Source organism: Vidua macroura, chromosome 17, assembly GCF_024509145.1.
Source record: "Vidua macroura isolate BioBank_ID:100142 chromosome 17, ASM2450914v1, whole genome shotgun sequence".
Classification (NCBI taxonomy): Eukaryota; Metazoa; Chordata; class Aves; order Passeriformes; family Viduidae; genus Vidua; species Vidua macroura.
The window spans coordinates 10,456,394-10,469,993 of record NC_071587.1 but is presented as its reverse complement, the minus strand read 5'-3'; the positions used below and the strand labels follow the sequence as shown (position 1 = coordinate 10,469,993).

The 13,600-nt window shown below is 39.1% G+C and overlaps 1 protein-coding gene across 3 annotated transcripts in view; it reads left to right on the top strand.

Moving 5' to 3' along the window:
• OSBPL2 (oxysterol binding protein like 2) overlaps positions 1–13,600 on the top strand; it is a 33,883-nt gene that overhangs the window by 17,203 nt on the left and 3,080 nt on the right. For all 3 annotated transcript variants that reach the window (XM_053993335.1, XM_053993334.1, XM_053993336.1), the window contains 11 exons: positions 1,083–1,230; positions 1,476–1,551; positions 2,779–2,913; positions 3,896–3,993; positions 4,669–4,851; positions 7,363–7,470; positions 8,394–8,483; positions 9,119–9,239; positions 11,074–11,202; positions 11,932–12,055; positions 12,706–12,796. In XM_053993335.1, coding sequence (XP_053849310.1) covers positions 1,083–1,230; positions 1,476–1,551; positions 2,779–2,913; positions 3,896–3,993; positions 4,669–4,851; positions 7,363–7,470; positions 8,394–8,483; positions 9,119–9,239; positions 11,074–11,202; positions 11,932–12,055; positions 12,706–12,796 — 1,303 coding nt within the window. The remainder of the gene's footprint in view (positions 1–1,082; positions 1,231–1,475; positions 1,552–2,778; positions 2,914–3,895; positions 3,994–4,668; positions 4,852–7,362; positions 7,471–8,393; positions 8,484–9,118; positions 9,240–11,073; positions 11,203–11,931; positions 12,056–12,705; positions 12,797–13,600) is intronic.

Genomic DNA, 13,600 nt, shown 5'->3' with positions numbered 1-13,600 from the left:
GATCAGCAGTGCTTTCTGTTGTAGTGCTGTGGCAGTTGTGAAGGACTGTATTAATTGATCACTTTAGGGTGCTCTGTGGTGATGCTGTTGTGGTTTGCAAGTGGTTTGTTTCAGCAGCACTGAGGGGAGGTCTCTTGCTGTTCACTGAGACCAAGGGCGTGTGTAGAGGTGCATAGAATGCTTTTAAAATCATCTTATCAAAGCCATATGCAAAAATTGTCATTATTTTTATTGCTATATGTGTAATTTATGTGACTAAAATCATTAGACTGGAATCTTGGTATGTTGGTTTAGTCCAACTTTTACTTAGGGCTGCTTGATAACACAAGTTTGTGATCTCCAGATTCCTGCTGGTTTAACATTGTTGGGATTAAAGCTGGTCCAAGCAGGTTGCTGCAGGCTGGGGTTTGGTTACAATGGTATTTCCAGTAGCTCTGGACCAAGTGGATGGATTTGGGAGATAGGAAGTGCAGCCACCTCCTGCAGGTCAGGCTGTGGGTCACTTGTAGAGCTCAAGGAATGGTTCATCCTGGTGTCCACATGTTCCTGCTGCAGCCATCAGGGGAGTCTTAGATGGTTTGCACATATGGGTGGCAAAAAGAAGTTCAGTGCCATTTCTGTGGTTCCAGTTGTCTGGGTCTTTGCCCCTGCATTGTGAAATAGCTATTTTCTCTTTTTTTTTTTTTTACTTTTTCTCCTTGCCTATTAGCAGTGTAAGTTTAATTTATTTGAGGTCTTTGAGGAAAGCTACATAACTGAAACAAATTATTGTAATTACACTGCAGCTCTGGAAAAGAGAAAATGCAGCTAATCTGATTAGGAGCTACTCGAGAACTTTTAAGATTCTAAATTAGTGTTATATTCATCAGTGTCAAAAATGATAATTCTTGATTCTAATGCAATAGTTGGCTCATAATACTCCTGGAAATTAGGTCCTTAATAAGGGTTTTCACTCTGATACTCTTTGAAATAAACTAACCTAGTCCAAGTGTACTTCAGGCATGAGACTTGCAAAATGTGAGTGGCACTCTGTGGCATGGTAAGGCTCCTAAGAAAAATGTTGCCTTTTGGTTTCTGTACAGGCTTTGATTCTGACAATTCTTCAGGAGATTTTTCAGAAGCAAATCATAAAGGTCCAGGAATGCTTGATCTGGATCCACACCAAAGCAATAGGAATGGAAAGCATAATGGAGAAACAGAGATACAAGAAAATGGGATTAAGAGACACAGGTAAACACATAGAGCTGCAGAGGAGATGGGAGTGGAGCATGTGCTGGCTCACACCTTTTGGGGCATTGCTGTTCTCATGGGAGAGGGTAATTCTCTGGGTTTGGAAAGTCATTTCATGTGTCTGCTTCCTGTGCCAAGTCTGGGGTGATGCTTTGCTTCCTTTATAAGTTGCTTCAATAGAAAAGAAAATGGCTTGTTGTTTTAGGGGCTGATAATGACAGTTGGATTTTTTTTTTCCTTTACAGGACATCATTACCTGCCCCAATGTTTTCTAGAAGTGATTTTAGTGTGTGGAGCATATTAAAAAAATGCATTGGACTGGTAAGTTAGCTTGAATGAAGCATCTGTGTTAGGTCTCTTAATGTCAGCTGATTAATTTTATTGCTTAAACATCAAGACGCAGAATAACACCTGGTGCATTCTCCTTTTTCTTTTTTTTTGCTAGGAAATAATTTTCAACTGCAACTCCCAAAATCTAAACATTTACTTATTAACAGTACTATTTCCATATCTTCTGTAGGTGTTAGAGCTTGTGGATTGGCATTTCTGAAGCTGTCCTTTAAGAACTAGACTAAAGCCATTAAAATATAATCAAATATGTTTGATTGACACAATGCTCTCTTACCTGCTTTTTTTTTTTATTCTTAGCAAAATGTGATTTAGGACTTAATTTTATTAATTCATGTCATCTAGGAGATACAGTTGTTCTCTCAAAACTCCTTTTGGTGGGATGAGTGACCTGTCTACTCAAACTTTTGCTTGGACCAAATCAATTGAAGTTAGTTAAGGTTAACATTTTTCTTCCTTTGCCTGTGCCAAGGTGAGGAAAATGTTGCATTAACTTCATCTGGTGGCATTCTGCTGTTTGCTAAGTTTTAAGCACTTACATAAGTGTTTCAGTGCTCAGTCATGAATGCAACTTTATAATTAAACAGCCAAATTTGCTTGGGTGTAGTAAAAGACCTGGGGAGTTGGAAATCTCTGTGTGAACTTCGTGTCTGTCTTTATCCACATGGGGAACCAGAAACGGTCTGACACAAATAACAGGCTGCTTAAATAAACCACTAAAATCTGTTAGAGCAATTCAAGTGCTATTCTTTATGTAAATGTTCCTTTCAAAAAATAATTTGTGGTTGCTGCAGTGAAATAGATAGATTTTATGCAAATAAGCATGTGAGGTTTTCCAAGGAGCGTGTGGCACTTCAGTATCAGCACGGAGCTGGTTGGCACATTATTGCTGCTACCTAGGGAAATTTTAACCTCTTCTGCTTTACACAGAGCACAGCAGAGAAGGCAAGATCCTCTGTGGATTTATTAGGTTAGCTGGATCAATGTTTTAAGTTGTTATTTCAGATTGCAAGTTGGGTTCTGCAGTGCTTCTAGCCCCTTTCAGCTGTAGCACTTGGAGATCTGTGTCTGGCTTGCTAAATATCCTTTGAGGAATACTATAAATAAACTCACCCACAACATGTTTTCAAAATTCTTGTTGTTGCCAGTTGTTTACTTAGTGTTGTGTCTAAGAAATCAACCTGCCCTTTGGTTATGTAGGAGCTGTCCAAGATTACGATGCCCATTGTCTTCAACGAGCCCTTGAGTTTCCTTCAAAGGATAACGGAATATATGGAGCATATATACCTCATCAATAAGGCTTGTAGTCATGCAGATCCCCTGGAAAGAATGCAGGTAAGAATCCCCACCACCTTCTGGGTAATTTACAAGTTTTTTTCTCCTAGTCTTTGATTTTAAGACAGTTTCTCACTTGAGTGTATCTCTTTCTCAGAGGCTACAGTAAAAATGCCCAGTTTGTCTGTCTAGATGATTTTTTTCTCTCATAGTGGCAGTGTCAAATATTTGTGACACTTTGACCCTTCATGCATGCACAGAGTTTAAAAGGAAAGTGCCCCAACTGACCTTGCCCAAGGATCTCAACTCATTTCTTTAACTGTGACTTTTTTGAGGTTTTATGTGTTGTGAGGATGAAATCTTGGCTTTATGTGATTCTAAATTGGTTTGTTGAGTGGCCTCATGATCTTGAAGTTCCTGGATGAAAAATTGTCATGAGAGAGACAAATTTACCACAATTTTCTTCTCCAAAACTGGTGGTTACTGGGAGTAGGATACAGCACCTGGTCTCACACCAAGGGAGTGATGCCTGAGTGCATCAGGTTATGCTGGTGTTGCTCACAGCTCTGGTTTTACTGAAGTGCAGTGGAGGGTTTATCTTGGCTCCTGTGTTTGTGTGGTCCACACCTCCATTTCCCAGCCTGCAGGAGCTCCTCAGTGTCACCTGAACCTGCTGGCCTGGTGACAGAAATAGGTCTTACCTGGCTCTAGGAAAGTGAGGCTCTGTTCCCAATGAGCTGAGGGTGGGGGGCAGTCAAAGTTGGGGGGAAACTAGGTTTAAAAAACCAGGTTGATCTTCTAGAAGTAGATGAGGCAGAGTGTAATCTGGCAGAATTTACCACTGACAATAATTCCTATTGGAAATGAGATTCTTAAGTGCTTATATTTCCCCACTTCTCTGTCATTTATTCTATGGCTTAAAAAATATAAAGCAATTCCTTTTTGGAATAATAAATACTGTAATGTGCAACAAACAAAGTACAATAAACTTAGAGTTTTAATGCACTGTTCTCATAACAATGTGTTCTTAATTTGTTTACAGGCTGTAGCTGCTTTTGCAGTGTCTGCTGTAGCTTCTCAGTGGGAAAGAACTGGCAAACCATTTAACCCACTGTTAGGAGAAACCTATGAATTAACCAGGTAGTAATTACTTCAAACTGGGAGCTGGGGCTGTTTGTGTTCTTGAGTTAGCAGACTCTCACACTGGTCTGGTTGTAGTAAAATACCACTAAAGTAGATTTCTGAGTATAGCTAAAATTCTTTTCCTTAAACTATCTCAGAATTTCTGAGAAATTGTTATAAAAGCTAATAATAATTTTATTTCTAAGTTTAGGCAGAATATTCTTTGAATTATTTAGAGAAAAATTGGTTCATGTTCTTCCACCAAAGATGCTTCCTGAGCAGACACTATTAATTAATTTAAATATTGTTTTGTTGATCATGTCAGAGAAATTAGTCTGAAAGACTTTGAGCTTACTCAAATAAATGGGAGATATGTCTGCAGTACAGTAAAGAATTTTCAGTCAGACCTTTTCATGTTGCCCGAAGGGTTTCTGTATTTTCATGAGTTATTTCAGTGAAACTTCTTCAGATGCCTTTCTGGGTAGAAATCTGGTTTGGTGGTATAAAAAGAAAGTGTTCAGAGTAGAAATCCTTTCATTTATTGTAAATGTGTCACAGAACTAGAAAAGGAAAAGTCTGACCTTCAGTTTAATCTGAAAATACTTCACTTTTTTTTAAAGTATCAACTCTTTTCTCTTGCAATATTAAAAATATTCTTACTGTTTTATGCCTTTTTTTTTTTGTTGTTGCCAGGGAGGACTTAGGATTTAGGTTTATATCTGAACAAGTCAGCCACCACCCACCTATTAGTGCATTTTATTCTGAAGGCCTCAATAAGGACTTCATATTTCATGGATCAATCTATCCCAAACTAAAATTCTGGGGAAAGAGTATAGAAGCAGAGCCTCGGGGAACAATTACTTTGGAACTTCTGAAGTGAGTATGAGAATAAATAACTTTTTTTTTTTACTTTTTGTAATAACCCTGTTGGCTTTTCAGAGGTGATTACCCAAAAACCCCTTGCTGAAGAGGTTGTAAGAATTGATTTACAAGTTAATTTTCACTGCTTAATTTCACAGCTGGCTTTTTTTTTGTGTTATACTTCCATAACTGTAGCAATTTGACCCAGTTTTTCCATCATGAAAATTAGCATTTCTTACATATTGGTTGCTACTGAAAGCTAGTTCTAAGAAGGTATGTTAAATCTAAATATAGAGATAAAATTCTCTTACTGGGTTGTTCACACTCATCTCAATTTTCAGTATTGCTGTCGGTTTTGGTGGTTTGTGTGGAAAGAGCTGCAACTCACAATAACTGTTCTGTGTGTTAAGGGAACGGGAGAAACTTGTCAGGATTGCCACTTCCAGAGAAGGGTCAGCTTCCTACTAAAATCAAGAATGCCTCTCCAGATTGCTCCCAGGCTTGTCTCTCATGAATTACGTGACATCCCATGAGTTGTTTTGAGCCCTGGTGGCACAAAGACTCTGGAGCTTTCCCAAGTGGGACATGAGGATGCACTAGAACAGTTGCAAATAAAGTATTCTGCATTTGGTGCTTTTATAAAAGCCTTTCTGAGACCTAACTCTGAGGTGGTTTTGAAATGTTGACTTAAGAAAGTTCTAGACATTTGGTTTCAATAAAAAAACAACTTAGCAGGCATTGACTTTTCCTGTACTTTCTTTTGGAAGTAATTTAATTTTTCAACTGTTGGCATCTAATATTCCAAAGTTCATAAAAGTATGAATTGGTCTTGGAGATAAATGATGATGGAAATAAAGGAAATTTCTTCTGAATGTAGAAGGAACTGTGAATGTTAGTGCAGAATGCAGGTGTTGCCAAAATAATGTTTGTTCCTCAAGAGCCTTTCTTTAGAGGACTATTTGAATTCTTGCTGAGCCTAATCAAGGCTGAGATTTAAATTGGAATATAAACAGTTAAAGCATTTATTTTAAATAATTGCTTCAAGTTAGCAGCAGGAGGTGAAATGAAATAATGAAATTTTGAGCCTCTCAGTGTTGTGATTCAGACCATTCTGTTGCTTTGAGGAGTCTGAGAACTGCTCAAAGCCTAAGTGAACAAGGAGTTGTTTGGGAAGCAAAGCTGTGAGTCAGTATTAAATTGTGCCTTTATGTTAACCATGACTATTTTTCAGTGCATTAGAAGACACTTTTCTCTCACTTCTCTAGCACAAAAAATGCTTCAATTCATCAGCCCTGACCATAAGTGCCTCGTGTTGTGTTTTGGTTTATGCTATAAAGCTTGTGGTGTCAGAATAGTTCAGGAATAAAACTATGTTTAAAGGCTGGGGGATGAATTTGAGGGATTCTGGTATTATTTCCCCCAGCTGAAGAGTAGTCATTCTTCTAAAGACTCCTTGAAGAAAAGGAGCTGTGGAAATAGTGAGACTTCAATGATCTGTTATTTCTCTGTACTGGAAAATGACAGATGGGTTGCAAACATTACATGGGAGTGTTCTCTCCATACTCACTGGAAGGAGAAGTACAAGGCACTTTTTACCGAGGACACGGCTTTTTCTGTATTTTCTGTTAAAACTGAGTTTACAAACTTTTCTAAGATGGATTGATTGCCTACCAAGTAACTTCAGTATTTCCCTTACCAGCATGGACTGATGAGTGTGAATAGATGGCTTTGAGTCTGCTGGTGACAATAGGAATCCCGTTGTTTAACTTTTTGATCATTTATGGAATAATGTCTTTTAAGGATTTAGAAGTTGTAAACTCACCTTTAAAGCTTTTCACAAAACAATAAACCAAAGATAAAACCAAGTGGAAAATCAATTCTAGGATCTTTCTTTCTTCTCAGTAAATCTTTGGGGAAAGGATGGAATTGAGTTGTGAACTGAATTTTAAAATGTCACGTTTGTGGAGCTTGCAATAGTGCTGTTGTGTCCCAGTGGTGTTAAACAACCAAATAAAAAGAAGCAAAAGCCACTCACACTCCCAAAAATTACCTTCAGTGGCACTGGAACAGGCCTCAAATACTGATAAGAAAACTTGTGGCATGTTTTGTGGAAAACACTTATGGCAATTTACTGCTGCTGCAGCAATTGAACATTAGTTTGTTAGTCTGGTTCTCCTGCAAATACTGTGTTTTGTCACTTAAAACTTCAAAAATGCTAATGAAAAAGATGAATTCCTGGACTGCTCTTTATGTGGGGCTGAAATTTGTAATCCAAAGCACAGCAACTGTAAAACTCATGTGAGAAGGGAGAAGAGTAAAGGCAATATCACTTCATTAACTTGCACTAATGCTTGGATACAACACATTGTTGGCTTGTAAAGAAAAGTCTGTTTCTCTTCTGTTGTGAAGCTGAGTGCTGGCTGTTCAGAGGAGTGCTAAATATTTTGCCTTGCCATGAACAGAATTGAAAACAGGCTTCCATCTTAAGCTCAAGAAAATGATTTCTTTCTCTTATTTCCTTGGCAGGCACAATGAAGCTTACACATGGACAAATCCAACCTGTTGTGTACATAATGTAATTATTGGTAAACTGTGGTTAGAACAGTATGGAGTGGTAGAAATTGTAAATCACAGGTAATGTTGATCATGAACCCAGGGGCTGTAGGGATTCTTGTGGTCATTTGTGTTACAGAGCAGATTTTGATTTTTGTCAGACACATAGGAAGCTTTGTTTTGTAGCTCCAAAGTCTTGTGGGGGTTGTTTTGTCTTTTTGTGCCATTGTTTTTTCTTCTCCTGACAAATGCAAACTCTCCCTAGGCCTGGGATTACTATCATAATATTATTAGTGAAAAGGCACAAAGACAAATGGCCTATGGAGAGCAAAGGTTTTACATTTGTGAGTTACCCATCCAAATTCAGCACCATTGCCAGAGAGCAGAAATTAAATTTAACTCCATTAAGTGGAGTTAATTCCATTAAATGGAATAATTGTCAGAGGCAGGTTGGACCTCCATGGTGTTGATTGTGATTTGTCACTTTTTTTTAGTTTAGATAATGGACAATGTCTTAAGGGCATAGCACAGAAAAATGACTGCATTGTTGGGAAATGTGAACTTAGAGAGCATCAACTGCTCTGCCAACTGCTTGTATCAAAGCTTTTTACTTACATAAAATAAAACACCTTCTAAATGATGAGGGAAAGAATTTTGTGAGAAGCATTACTTCTGCACACATTGCTCTGTCAGTGAATGAGAGCTTCAATCCAACAAGCTGCCGTTTGATACTTCTCACAGCATCAAATCTGTAATCCTGTCTTCTGTACTTGCATGAAATTTGTTAGTTTTGTTGAATTTTGAAATTTGTGTGCCATTTTTAATGTCCTGGTCAGGTAATAAACCATAGTTAAATATATATATATATATATATATATATATATATATATAAATATAACCACTAGCTAACTGTAACTATATTTAAAAAGCTAAATAAGGTAAAATAAATTTTCTGATGTATTTAGGGGCTTGCTTCTCTAAGCATGTACTTATTTCCTCCACAGTACTGGAGATAAATGTGTCCTTAATTTTAAACCGTGTGGACTGTTTGGAAAAGAGCTTCACAGAGTAGAGGGATACATCCAGGACAAGCAGTAAGTGAGAAAAGCCTCTTGGTCTCTCTGTTTTTAACACTGGGGCATTTCTTTTGCTGGCATAGTGACCACAATGATGTGACTTTAAAGTTGCTAGCAATGTCGTTTGTAACCCATTTTTTGTTCTCTGTGTCAGTATTAAACCCCCTGATTTCCAGGATGATAATTTTTAAACATTATTAGAAAAGCTCTCCAGATTTTGGAAATGTAGGGAAAATGCAGAGTAGTTGCAACTGATTTACTATTGTACAGTCATAATTCCAGTCTTCAGTTTAAAATAATGAGAAAGTAGTTGCTAAAAGTTTTTAATTAACCCAGACCTGTTTTGTGACTCTGAGTCTCTGTATTAAAATTGGCTGTGATGTACCCACATTCATTTAACAGTGGCAAAAGCATGTGACTGTGATGAGGATCTGTTCTGGAGGGCTGGATTGAGCTGAAACCTTTTCTTTGCCTATCAAACATCTGTGTTTTCTAAGAATCACCCATTCTGTGATTCTGTGAAATCTGCAAATAGCAATATAACATGCAGCGAAGCAGGAAGCTGAGTATTTAATGTAGATCAGAATCTGCAAGGCTTGGCTTAGCAGGCTCAGTCAGAAGGAAAAGCTCAGTGTCCTTTGCTTTCTCTGCAGCAGGAAGAAGCTGTGTGTGATCTATGGCAAGTGGACAGAATGTTTGTGGTGCACTGATCCCACCACGTATGAGACCTACAGAAAGAGCGAGAAGAGAGGCGGTGAGCCGAAGAAGAAGTCGGTAAGGTGAAGGATTCCTTAGGGAGAAAAGATTCTGAAATGTCAGAAATGAAATAAAAATTATTTAGGTGAATGGAGGACAAAAGCTGTCATTTGGTAGGGGTTGGACAGGGCAGTGAGAAGGCATTTGGCACTTTGAGCTCTGCTGTAGTGTGAGCTGCTAGCATGGAAGGGAGCTCATAGGAATGGTGTCTGCTGGAGACTGGTCAAAGAGAAATCATCAACTATCAACCCCCAGGCTGATGTTGTCCAGTCCTTGAATGAAGAAAGTGTCTCTACTGCCAACTCCAGCAGTAAAAATAGTAGGATTTGGGCAGTAAAAACAATAACAGTTTTGTTTAAGTCAGATATGCTTTTTGGTGATGCAGATTTTCAGAACTTAGGATGTAGAAGGTCTTTACAAAAAAGAGGTCTGGAAACATACAGGGTTTTTACTTCATATGTAAGCAGTGTCAGGTAGGTTGCTGCCAAGATCTCAGTGTCCCATGGAAAATGGGATATATTGGATGGTGCAGCAGAGAACTTTGGGTTTCCTTATATCAACAGTTACTCACTGAAAATGAAAAGTTAAACAGAAGCTAATTATTCTTGATGTTAAGAGGCTCAAACTTTAAAAGTATTCACATCAGAAGAATCTAGAGTAACAACAGGCCTTGCTTTTGACTCTGGATTCCATCATGGTACAGGCTTATATTTTGACTCTTTTTAAAAAAATAATAAGGTTCTGTTCATCTTAAGAAAATCAACTCTTTCTTTCCTTCCTTCCTTCCTGTTGAGACTATTTTTAGATGGGGAACTAACAGTAAACCAGATGTTGACATGGAAAGTAGCCTAGAACTGTCTTTTAAAATAATGAATACTCAAACCAAATGATTGAAATTAGACTCTTAACCATATGGAGCTGTTTTCTAGTGTATAAAACAGGCTCTGTTTAACTTAGTAGGGTATTTTTGATTGAAACAAATGAGCCATATCAAAGAGGGCAGAAAGAAAATAGAAAGGGGGTGGGAGTGAAGAAAACTGTTACTGTCACTCCAGGATATTATTGCCTAAACTTCCCTTCTGGTTGTTGTGGTTTTAAATGGGTTCTCATGGTGAAATCCTATGAAATTCCACAATGCTGCTGTCTGTGTCCTGCAGCAGATTGTCTCAGATTCTGAGAGCAGCCTCCTGAACCATTGGAGTTTTACATGTGCAGCACAGCAGTGCAGTGGTAACAAAGGAACTTTGAAGGAAAGTCACTGTATTCATAAACTTAAGGACACAGTCTGCACAGTGAGAAAACTGGCAGTGATAATTGTGATTGGAGTCAGGATCAGACTGAAACGAGGGCCTGTCTTTTTTTAACCACACATCCGAATGTTTTGCAAATGGTGAAGCAATATCCAAAAAACAGGTGTGCCCTATTTATGACTTAAGAGCTAACTTGGGAACTGGCTTAAATTTCAGGCTTGGCTCATTTGCACCTCTAGAAATAATGGTCATGTGAAGTGAAATTAAGCTATGGCATAGGATACAAAGGAAGCTGGAGAAAGCACTTCTGAAAGACATTCACTTACTATTATTGCTGTTACTGATTTTTTTTAAACAGATATTCAAGTTTTATTTAAGTGTTGGGAAACTATTCAGGGATATCAGGAGCAAGACATGATAAAAATAAGAGGGACTGTATACAGAGTGAGGAAAAGCAAACAGAAGGGGTGAGGCAGAAGTACAGGCAGAACAGGTGTTCGGTATCTCAAATGTGAACAGATTCTTCACCAGTCACTGCAGAATCTGAGATGAAACCATCCAATGTTTCTTTGTTCCTCTGCCAAATGTTATCTCTGTTTCAGAGTGAAGAAGATATTAAATCTGAAAATGATGAGGCTGATGATATGCCAGAGATTCAAGACACAGTGCAGTTCATACCAGGCAGTAAATTGCTTTGGAGAATAAACTGTAGGCCACCAAACTCATCACAGGTAACTGTTTCAATCTGCCCATGCTTTGCTCTTGCTGGTGAATTATCCAGGGGAACATGAGTAATGGTCCAGGGAACCTTGTTGTAGTGTCACTCCTTGGCATAGGACCAGGCTCTGGCAGTTCTTGCTGCACTGAAATTATACTCCAGCAAGCTGTGCTTCGGTCCTGTGCTGAAAGCAGCCCTGCTGTGCCTGAGCTGGCACAGGGAATGCATGCTCTGAGTGCACCTGGGAATCTGGGGACTTAGGTTAACCTGTCTGGGAGATCTTTGCACTGAGAGTGGCTGAAATATGGATACGCATTCCCTTCTGCTGGCCCTGCTGTTCTAGGACAAGCTGCCACAGGGTGCAGTAACTGGGCAGCAGGATATTAATTTCCATAGTTTCAACAAGACTTTTTGGTCTTCTAGGTGTGGGTGGTTTTGTTTTGCTTTTTTCTAAAAATCATGATGTTAAATATCAATATCATAGGAAATCTGTCTTAATCCTCATAAGCAAAGACTGCTTAGAAAATGAAAGCTGTGATTTCTATCCCCATCTGCCTTTTCTTGTTCCTCCCCTCCAACAAAACATCCAGCTGGTGTTGTATGATAACCTTGCCTTCAGGGCAGCCAGTAGGGATTTGACTCAGCAATTTCTCTTGTAAGTTTTGTTGTATCCATTCATTGTAAGGGACTCAGCACTGCTTTGTTGGAATAACTTGTGGGTTCTCTTCAATTTGCTCTTCAGATGTACAATTTCACCAGTTTTGCTGTGAGCCTCAATGAGCTGGAGAAGGGCATGGAGGCAATACTGGCTCCCACGGACTGCCGGCTACGTCCGGATATCAGGAACATGGAGAACGGGAACATGGGTATGTGCTTGCTCCAGAAATACTTGCACACAAGTAAGTTTTGGGAGGGCTGGCTGCAGGGAGGTCAATGCAGAAAACAGCTTTCAGTTTCTCATTCCCACAGCAGCCTTAACTCTTTTTTATCCTGTGCACCGAACATGCTTTTGAACAGTGTATAATGTCTGTTTTCTCCCAGAAGAACCTGGTAGAGCAGATGCATCCCAGGTGGATCCCAGGGCTGCTATCCTGTGTTGTGATGTGTTTGTGTGTTTGTTAGCTTGGGAGGAGCTGCAGACGTGCTCCACTTGCTCTGGAGTTTGTCTGGAGAGACACGTGGTGAGCAGACGTGCTCTGCTGCTCTGGTGTTTGTCAGAGGAAACACACGGCCAAATAGTGAAAAAAATCACTCTCTCTGTTACACCTAATCAGAGTTCTTCCCTGCTGTCTCAGTGCAGTGTTTCTGAGAGATAAAACACCAACATTTCAGTTTCAACTCTCTGTTTGTAGCAGCAACTTCTCTGAAATAAATTTTAGCTTTTTGTTGCTAAAGACTGTGTACAGCTTTCTCTTACTTAAATGAATTCTATTTCATTTCTCTGGTCTTTCCTGTGTTTTCTGCATGTTTGTTTCTTTTTTGCTAAATTACCAATTTCTCTTGAAACATTGGCTAGATGTGGCAAGCAAAGAGAAGGAGAGACTAGAAGAGAAACAAAGAGCTGCTCGCAAGGAGCGCGCGAAAGACGAGGTGGAGTGGCACACACGGTAAGGGGCAAGGAAGGAGGAATTTGTTTAAGCTTGGAATAGCTGGGTACACTGCTTGAATGGTTTTTATTTAGGACAGCACGTGTCTGATTGCTTCCATGACAGCACAATTTGTAGTGTCACTTAAAGCACTGCTGGGTCAACAATTAAATATGTAGCTGGAAGCCAAAATCACTGATAAGTCTGTCCTGGAAAAAATATCTAACAATAAACGCTGAAACCTGTCATAATTAATTACTGTGGTAATGCTGGATTTTTTTTTTTTTTAACCTACAGAGGTCATGTTTTTGTTAGAATGAATGTTAAAATGTGAAGTGTCATCTCTCCTTTAACCAATCCTGTCAAGCTTTTGGTAGCTGAGCAGGACATTGTGGCCCTCTAAGACCTTTTATTTTCACACTCTTTGGATTTCTTGGATTGGATACTTCAGAAATTGCTTTTTTGACTGCGTATTCAAGTGAATTCTGAGTCACAGAGTGCATCAGGGAGTGATGTGTGATTTGGCTGCTGCTCCCACAAGGTGCTTTTCACAGCTGCCAGTGCTGTGCAGTCAAGTGTGTGCTCATGGCCACTTGCTGCAGTTGCTTCCTTCAAAGGCAACAACTTTGGGATGCTCCATGATTTTCTGAAATTCAGAGGAGAAAGCATTCTTTTCCCAAAGCCTGGAGGAGTAGCTACAGATTAATTCCAGTTAATGCCTTGAAAAATCTCTTCCAGAGACTATAAAATTGGTTTTGGTTAATGTGGTTTAAAAGTCAGCAGCTGTTGATGTTCTGTGCAGGGCACAGCTCCATAGAACAGAAA